This window comes from Rhinoderma darwinii, chromosome 2 (genome assembly GCF_050947455.1).
Source record: "Rhinoderma darwinii isolate aRhiDar2 chromosome 2, aRhiDar2.hap1, whole genome shotgun sequence".
Lineage (NCBI taxonomy): Eukaryota > Metazoa > Chordata > Amphibia > Anura > Rhinodermatidae > Rhinoderma > Rhinoderma darwinii.
Window position 1 is genome coordinate 355,292,109 of NC_134688.1, and position 10,110 is coordinate 355,302,218.

General features: G+C 41.9%; 1 protein-coding gene across 1 annotated transcript in view; it reads right to left on the reverse strand.

Annotated features, from left to right (window-relative positions):
• Window positions 1-8,426, reverse strand: part of RAB29 (RAB29, member RAS oncogene family) — a 32,649-nt gene extending 24,223 nt beyond the window's left edge. Inside the window, exons 1-3 of the mRNA XM_075850711.1 lie at window positions 8,119-8,426; window positions 6,870-6,941; window positions 4,128-4,309 (exon numbers count right to left, since the gene is read on the reverse strand). Of these exons, the coding sequence (XP_075706826.1) occupies window positions 4,128-4,309; window positions 6,870-6,941; window positions 8,119-8,242 (378 nt within the window). The 5' untranslated portion in view covers window positions 8,243-8,426. The remainder of the gene's footprint in view (window positions 1-4,127; window positions 4,310-6,869; window positions 6,942-8,118) is intronic.
• Window positions 8,427-10,110: the final 1,684 nt, after the last annotated feature.

A 10,110-nucleotide genomic window follows, 5' to 3' on the forward strand; every position in this document is an offset into this window, starting at 1 on the left:
TTATTTATATTTATTTCTACGCTGCTTACAGCAGGGGAAATTCCGGCGGAGAAACCACAACACAATGTGGTTCAGCTTTTCGGTTACAATGTGCCACGGGTTCCAGGTCGAATACGCTGCGTAGTTTTTACTATGGTCACCATTGAAAGACCCCAGGGTTGTCTGACCAGATTTCCTATTAGGGCATATTTAGATATGGGCTAAGAACTGCCTGTGTACTATCAGTACACAGGCTAATGTACTGGCATATAGATATACACCAGTACATTAAAGTTTAAAAAAAATAAAAGTACAAAATAAAAATATGAATGTTAAAAAAAAAAAAAAAACACAACCAAAAAGACAATTTTTTTTTACAATAAACATTAAAATAAAAAGCTCAATACATAAAATACACATTCGTTATCGTCGCGACCGTAATAAATTTATAGCGTCATTTATGATGTTTACACTGTTAGAAAAAACGGCTTTCTTTCACTTATTAATATGAGGCACATGGTGTAATAAATTTTGAACCTCCATGCGCCTCACGTCAGAAAATGGAAGAGCTTTTTTTTTATTATTGGTGGCAAAGTATTGTTTTGGTATAGAGTATCGCAATAATAGACAAAGTATCGGTATCAAAGTCCAAATTCTGGTATCGTCACAACCCTAATGTATACATTGAAGTGTCCTGAATGCAGCTTTTTATAAGGCCAACTTATTATACGGTTTCTGGTTATGTAGGCATATTAGAGGTACACTTTTCAAGGTTTATAATCCATAATTTAAAGGTGATGTTATTTTTTTATTTTTTAAATCTGCTGCTCAAAAACAGAATTTTGGACTCAGTAGTTCTAGGAATTTTGCATGTAGACATGTATTTACATGAATAAAATCACAAACATTAACAGTCATTTTCTCAGAAAACCCCTTTAAGCCAAAATATTACACTGAAGCAAAATTGCATGCAAACAACGTACCAGGTGTCTTACATTCAGAAAATATGTGGCTATGGATGTAGAGTATGAATATGTTAGTTTAGAATATAGGTTTTATTTGTGTATGCTAGAAGTTGTCCAAAAACCATTGGAAGTGAAAACGTTAAATGAAAATGATGTTTTAATTGTACATATATAACTTGTTAATCACTTTTTAGTGATGCCACTTCAGTTTACAAATGTACATTATCTGACCATTTAACCCGTTCCCAGCCGCTCAATGTTTGATGGTAGGTCCCGAATCGACAGCGACGTCGAGGTTTCTGTAGAAAAGGCTTAGGGTATGTTCACACACAGTTTTCAGACGTAATTGGGGCGTTTTCCGCCTCAAATTAAGCCTAAAAACATTGCCTGCAATGGGTTTTATGGTGTTCTGTTCCCACGAGGTGTCATTTCAATTTTTACGCGTCGCTGTCAAAATACGACGTGTAAAATGACGGCTCGTCAAAAGAATTGCAGGAGACTTCTTGGGACGTTTTGGAGCCGTTTTTCAGACTATTAATCGCCACAGTCTGATCGTGTCATAATCAAAAGGGACTCTGGGTTTCTGGTGACGCGATCGGAGACTGGGGAAACCCTCTGCATTTAGGGCTGTCTGTTCTGTAAGCTTGCTGTTAGGGCAACACATAGTGTGTCCTAACGGCAGCCTATGTCATAGTGACACTGTATAATGTATTAGCATACAGGAGCATGCTAATACATTAGAAGTATAAAATAAGGTGGTTAAAAAGTTATCCCTTCATGGGGATTAATAAAAAAAATTATTATTATTATTAACCCCTTAAAGAGGCTCTGTCACCAGATTTTGCAACCCCTATCTGCTATTGCAGCAGATCGGCGCTGCAATGTAGATAAGAGTAACGTTTTTATTTTTTAAAAACGAGCATTTTTGGCCAAGTTATGACCATTTTTGTATTTATGCAAATGAGGCTTGCTAAAGTCCAACTGGGCGTGTTTAAAGTAAAAGTCCAACTGGGCGTGTATTATATCTGGGCGTGTTTACTACTTTTACTAGCTGGGCGTTCTGACGAGAAGTATCATCCACTTGTCTTCAGAACGCCCAGCTTCTGGCAGTGCAGACACACAGCGTGTCCTCGAGAGATGACGCTGTGTCGTCACTCACTTCCTGCCCCAGGTCCTGCATCGTGACGGACGAGCGAGGACACATCGGCACCAGAGGCTACAGTTGATTCTGCAGCAGCATCGGCGTTTGCAGGTAAGTCGATGTAGCTACTTACCTGCAAACGCTGATGCTGCTGCAGAATCAACTGTAGCCTCTGGTGCCGATGTGGCCGACACGATGCAGGACCTGGGGCAGGAAGTGAGTGACGTCACAGCGTGATCTCTCTCGAGAACACGCTGTGTGTCTGCACTGCCAGAAGCTGGGTGTTAACGAACAGAAGTGGATGATGCTGATTCGTCAGCATCATACACTCCCATTCCTAACGCCCAGCTAGTAAAAGAAGTAAAAACGCCCCGATGTACGCACATAATACACGCCCACTTGGACTTTTGCATGCCTCATTTGCATAAATACAAAAATGGTCATAACTTGGCCAAAAATGCTCGTTTTTTAAAAATAAAAACGTTACTGTAATCTACATTGCAGCGCCGATCTGCTGCAATAGCAGATAGGGGTTGCAAAATCTGGTGACAGAGCTTCTTTAATGACTGCCCAATTTTAGACCTTAATGACCAAGCTATGTTTTACATGGTCTATAACTTTTTTTTTTTTGTGTCAACATAGCTGTATAAGATCTTGCTTTTTGCGGGACAAGTAATTTTTAATAGCACCATTTTGTTTTTGGGGTACGTAGAATTTATAGATGAACTTTTATTAACTTTTTTTGGGGGTGGGGGGGGGGGTTGGGGAGATAGAAAAAAAAAAACCAGCAATTTCGCCACACTTTTTTTACATCCTAAATTTACGCCGTTTACCGTGTGCTTTAAATAACACAATAACTTTATTTAGCAGGTTGTTGCAATTGCAACGATAAAAAAAATGTATATAGATTTTGTATGTTTTGCTACTTTTTCAAAATGATTTGCTTGTGTCTCCATATTTTAAAAGCCATAACTTTATTTTTTTCGCCTATGCAGTTATATGAGGGCTTTTTTTTGCGGGACAACTCGTTTTTATCGGTACCATTTTGGAGTAGATGCGACTTTTTGATCACTTTATCTAATTTTTTGCATTTTATTTTTTACAACGTTTACCGTGCGGGTTAAATTATGTAACCACCTTTTAGTTGGGGTTGTTACGGACACGGCGATACCAAATACGTGTAACTTCTTTATTATTAAAATAAAAAAACAAAATAAAAAAGTAGTTCGTAAGGGTAAAGTGGGTTTTTCATTTTTTTCAAAAAAAATGTTAGGAAACTTTTTTTTTACTAGTCTCACTAGGAGACTTCACTATGCGATTGTCCGATCACATTTATAATACTCTGCAATACTTTTGTATTGCAGTGTATTACTGCCTGTCTGTGTAAAACGGACTGGCATCTGCTAGGCCATGCCTCTGGCATGACCTATCAGGCATGCACTACAGGCAGACATAGGGGCCTTTATTAGGCCCCCAGCTGCCATAGAAGACACCAGCACCCGGCGATCTTATTGCCGGGTGTCGGTGGGATGAGAGGGAGCTCCCTCCCTTCCTCTCTCCAAAACCACTCAGATGCGGCGCTCTCTATTGAGCGCCGCATCTGAGGGGCTAAACGGGTGAGATCGATATTGATATCTATCTCACCCGTTCGAGCAGGTATGCCCCCAGCCCTCAGATAACGCTGTTTACTTATTCCGATGCAGCGCCCTAAAAAGGCAATTGCATCGGAATAAAGCCTGTTAGTAGCCACAGTAAAAACACTATGGGTCGGTCACTAACCGGTTAATAATAAAAATGTCCACAAAAAATACCCAAGCATTATTTAGAACAAAAAGTTATTTTATTGCCCGTACATTACATAACAAAAAACCTACACATATTAGGCATTTACACGTCCGTAATAACCTGAAGAATTCATTTAACAGGCTATATAGCATGAAACATGGATAGTATAAAAAAACAATGCCATATCATTAAGGGGTTAATGGAGTTAGTGTCCTAGTTCATTTGCCAAATAAACACACACCAATGAATCAATTTACCTTGTTCGCCAATAGTATACATGGTACAAGATCACCATTTGGTAATGTCACTTTATTGTCCAGGTCACTTTTCCACATTTGACAACTTCTGAATGAGTCAGCATTGGTGAGGTCGAACATGATTATACAAGCAGAAGCCTGTTTGTAGTAGAGCCTGGTCATAGAAGTAAATCGCTCTTGACCTGTTGATAAGAAAACATATACAACATGTATATACTAAAAAATAAGATACAAAATACTATGTTTTCTACAAAACTAGTGACTAGAAGAACCAATCATGCTGCAGGTTTTAGGTATTTAGCATAGGAGAAAAAGGCAGCCTTCTTATTATAGTGGCCACTATCCATAATAACAAACATATACTTTTTTTTTTTTACCTATTTCATCAATATTTCCAACATTACTTATCACATACCTCTCATATTCTTTAGGCGGGATTCACACGACCGGGTCCCGCCCGAGCCCGAGTGCCGGCCGGTAAAATCGGCCATTTTGCCCGGCTGGTTTGCATAAAGTTTTGCATCCGTGCCGGGCAGATCTGGACAGTGACATAAGTGGCAACTCCTGAAGGGGAATCCCCATGTGTTCGGGGATTCCGCTTCAGGAGTTTCCCCTGATGTCACTGCCCAGATATGGACAGAGACATCAAGCGCTCTGTCCAGGAGCGGAATCCCCGAACACACGGGGATTCCGCTCCTTCAAGGAGCTAAAGTGCGGCTAGCACATAGCAGAGCAGGGAGATACCTCCCCGCTCTGCTATAGTGGTGTCGCTACGGTAGTAGCAGCCACAGCAGCAGCAGCTGCTAGCGGCGCCATGGAAGGAGTCGCCGGGCCAGGGCGCTTTTAAAACAAGCAGGGGAAGGGAGCCAGCGCAGAGCTCCCTTCCACCTGCTGTGCACCCCGGCCCTGCCACACAGTGTACAGCCATTCGTCCGAATGGCAGCAACTCCTCCTCCTCACATGCACTCTGCGCTGTGAGGAGGAGATAGAGCGCAAGCGCCGGAAAACCCGGCCATCACTCGGGACACATCCCGGTGATGGCCGTGTATTACCCGGCCCCATAGACTTCTATGGGAGCCGGGCGGCCGGCCGAAGATAGAGCATGTCCTATTTTTTGACGGCCGGTTTTCCAGGCCGTCAAAAAATCGGTCGTGTGAATAGCCCCATTAGGGGTCTATTATTCCTAATGCAGCCGGGTGCCGGCCGATTTATGAACGGCCGGGAAACCCTGTCGTGGGAATGAGGCCTTAAAGTGTAACTAAACTTCCAGAAAACTTCTGACATGTCAGAAGTTTTGACCGGAGGGGTCTGAGCACGGAGACCCCCACCGATCGCCAAAACTAAGCAGAAGGAGTGCTGAGCCACTGGGATTCCGATCGCCTTTTCTCAGAAAGCCAATGTAACGGTGTACAGACTCAATAGAAAGTCTATGGGCCCGTACAACGTTACATCGGCTTTCCGAGAAAAGACAATCAGACATGAAGCGGTTCATCGCGCACACCAGCACTTCTTCCGCTTTGTTTTAGCAATCAGTGGGGGTCTCAGTGCTCGGACCCCCACCGATCAAAACTTCTGACATGTCACTATGACATGTCAGAAATTTTCAGGAAGTTTAGGTGCCCTTTTTAATAACTAAAAACTAAACACAAATGTTAAAAAGAAATCACTAACATGCAAGGACAGGAAACATAAATCACTTCCCCTTACAAACAAAAAGGAAGAATATACTTATTGTGGTTTGGTTCAGATTCATTTTGGAGTTGGAGAATTTCTTAATATTTTATCAGTTTATGAAGTGTCATATCAGTCAGGGAAACTGAATACATGATTTTATCTTCCATGATACAAGAATTGAATCTTACTCAAATGATCAGTGTGGAACAACATGTACTATAGACACCTAGTTATGCAGTTATCAGGAGCTCGAATACCTACCACAATTAACTCCACAAGAAAGACTTGCTTTATGGGTGATCTCCGAAATATATATGTAAATATTGTATACTGGTTGTAGAAGGCACTTGTTATTTATGACACTATTAAAGTGGTCAGAGACATACCAGAATTGTTGGAGAAAATATTTTTAGCAGATTATTATGCCGGATCTCTTGCTGAATTTTCTTGCTTGCTTAAAGGGTTATTCTAATCTTAGACATTTGTGGTATATTTACAGGATATAGGTCTAATAGATGGAGGTCCCACCTCTGAGAACTGCATCTGTCTTCAGAATATGGGTCAGGATTATGGAAAAAGCCAAGCTCACTGTGCTCAACTGCTTCCATAACAACCTAAGAAGTTACAAAAAACAGAAGAGCACGGTGAGCTCGGCCGTTTCCGTATTCCCGGCCACCTCTTCACGCTCATCAGAACACATCATAGGATTTCCTAATCTCCATTAAGAACGGTTAGAGGAAAAATATCCTAACATTATAGGGTCTAATATGACCAAGGAAGTCATGATGCATCTGCGTGTCAATTTCTGTTCTGTTTTAAACAAGAAAAAAAAATTGTGTTATATTTGAGGAAGCAAAACTTGTGCCTAAATGTGGCGGAGGGAAAAAAAAAAAAAGGGTGCAATATCCCTTGATTCTCCAACGGTAAAGGAAAGGGACAGCTGATCTATGTTCCGACACCCCCCACTTATTGAATGAAGTCGATTCTGAGCTTGTTGTATAAATGACACCAGTGTGGTTGTGCGGAGGAGGTCAAAGCAAGAAAAAATAACAAATATGTGCCACTTACCTGCAATATCCCACAGCTGAAGTCGGACCATCTCAGTATCTGACCAATGCACGACCTTCAGTGCAAAATCCACTAGAATATGAATTGTACAATGTAAGAGAACACAAACTTATGAGTAGTTTACAATTCATTTAATTTATTCCCATCTATTACTTCAGAAACCAAATCATATGAGTAACATTTTAACAAGCGGAGGACAGGAGTTTCACTCGGATCTGGATTTCACATTTTTGGATTTATTTTACTCTACAACTGATCTAAAAGGGTCCATTCACAGGGTGTGATGAATTACATTTTGCAACAATGCAGAGTTTTGGTGCAGTGTCACAGTAACTGCAGTAATAACCCATAAATTGACCGCACCGTGTAAATTGACCAAAATTGATTGAAAAACTGCTGACGAATTGACATCAGTTTGTGCCCGTTTCCATCAGCGGTTTCAATCCATGACACACTGACCTAAATTGTAGGAGTAAAATAAATAAAAAAGGCAAAAAACAAAACAAAAACAACCGATTACAACAAATGAAGGATCTATTCACATCTCCATCAAAATTCTGAACACCACGCCCGTACCCAGCAGAGCCGAACTCAATAGGGTCCACCGGGCACTGGTGGCATCTATCATATGACAGATCTGGCAGAGAGTTCTGGCTTATGAATGGAAGCCACAATGCTAGTGTGAACATAACCATTGGCATTAGTCCCATCGACAAGAATATCATACGCCAGCTGATGTATATTGAACATTGTTTATTAACAAAAAGCGTGTGAACGCACCCAATGATGCCATGCACACAGTCCCTACACAGCAGCATAGTGTCCCTCTGGGTCTATGTTACCTCCCTGCCGGCACGCTTTCGATTTTATACAGCACAGTATAAGCACTGTATTACGGGATTCATCATATGGCGGCTAGGAGCACGAACATTAACACATCGGCACAATAACAGGTACTGGAATAGCAATAGTAATTTCGGGGTACATTACATCTTGAAAGACTTCTATACCCTACAACATGAGCACAATGAATCCGCAGAAGGTACAGAAAATGGGAAGAAGGAGGGTAGGGGAGCTGAGAAATAGGGTTAGGGGAAGCCTGTCCCAGAATAGGTAGGTGCAGTGCTGTAAATAAGAACCTACTATGGAGATATAATAAAGTGATCAAGGGATAAAATGCAAAAACACTTTTATTTATGCGGAGAAAACCAGAGCAAAACAACCCCTACCCCGCAGGAATGCCACTCACCTCCCATGGTCATTTTGTACTCCTTGCCAAACACGTCATGGACGTACCTATTTAATAGTGAGGTTTTCCCAACAGCAGAATCCCCCACAACAAGCACCTTAAATAAATAGTCAAAGCTCCCCATACCGCCGGCACAGTCAGTGCATAGCCCTATGTACGCATCACTGCACACAGCTTAGTGACTGCGGGCACGTACTGAGTGTGCAGATCCCCCTACCCGCTCCGGTGCACACTCAAGCTGTCATGTGAGTCTTTCCACTCGCCCGCCCCAATTACTTGTTCGCAAGGGAGCGGTGAAACTACAATTCCCAGAGATCACAGCGGCGGAAATACGCAATGGAGGCGGGGCAGTAGAAGTTATAAGCTTGTCCAAGCGGGTTCTGCCAGTAAGGAGTAGTATGTGGGGGTGGAAGTCGCGACCTTCACGCTAACCCTGATGTGGTGTCTTACATGACAGAGGGTTCGTGTGAAGCTTTCATGAATTGATTTCCCGCCATTTCTGCGCCACGCTAATGGCTTTTGCTCCTAAACTGTAAATTATTTTCTTGCTGAAGGTCGTGTCAACCTGGTGTTCTTTATACATTTACGCATTCTACCGTTTCATGATTTATATTTTTCTTTTAAAAAAATTACACAAGACAAAGTACACTGGGACATTGAAAAATTCAGCAACTATCTCATGCAAACTACTCTGGGGCCTTGCTCACCCAGTGCAGGTTTTTTTTTTTGGGGGGGGGGGGGGTCAGTCAGAGCAGATAGACCATAAGTATCAATGGTTCATGCTTTGGAGGACCCACCTGTCTTTGTATATTACATGGACAATTTATTTATAATACCACATTGTAGAAATGTAGCTGGCCACACCTTCGCCTGGGGATGGAAGGTGAATAGTCAGGGTTTTAGACAATGGGCCCACAGAGATCAGCTGACTGCTATTCCAAACAAACAAATAATATTTTTATCTTGGGTTTTGTCCAATTCATATCTCTAGCTTAAATGGTACGTCTGGGTTTAAATCCAATCTTCACAACCTGACTCCATGTCTCTCGCTTTCCATTAGTCTAGTAAACATAACTGGTCCCTTGGAGAGATGCACATAAAAAGTTGTGTTTTCCGTAGTAATAGGCGTATTTATATAGGTTATTCCGATTTACCATTTACTGAATTAGCTCCCAAAACTTTTGCCATAATTTACTGAAATGTAAAGTGTATCCACACCTGACAATCAAATAGCTTTTTTGCTGCCGTTTTCACAAAACCACAAAGTTTTCTTGTGATTTTGCTAAAATCTCAGGAAAAAGTCTGATTTGACTGCAACATGTGAATACACACTTATAGGGTATGTGCACACGGCAGCGTCCGATACGGCTGAAATTACGGAGCTGTTTTCAGGAGAAAACAGCTCCGTAATTTCAGACGTAATTGCTCATCCTCGCATTATGCGAGGCGTCATTGACGGCCGTAATATAGGGCTGTTCTTAATTGAATTCAATGAAAAAAGGCTCAAATTACGTCCAAAGAAGTGTCCTGCACTTCTTTGCCGAGGCAGTCATTTTACGCGTCGTTTGACAGCTGTCAAACGACGACGCGTAAATGACAGCTCCTCGGCACAGTACGTCGGCAAACCCATTCAAATGAATGGGCAGATGTTTGCCTACGTATTGGAGCCGTATTTTCAGACGTAAAACGAGGCATAATACGCCTCGTTTATGTCTGAAAATAGGTCGTGTGAACCCAGCCATACTGTTGCTCATCAATCTCCGCTCTACCCTATTTATTTTATATAGGCTCTGTTCACATCACTTTAACCCCTTCCCGCGATTGGGCGAGACGTACATCCGGAATCAAAGTGATTTCTCGCACTTGGGCGTACAGTTACGCCCAAGCTTTAAACTGTCACCATGTCAACAGACACGGTGACAGCGTCCTGATCGCAATTGTCATAGACAGTTGCCGAGCAGGACTCGCGGCACAGGACCAATCAGAGTGGTC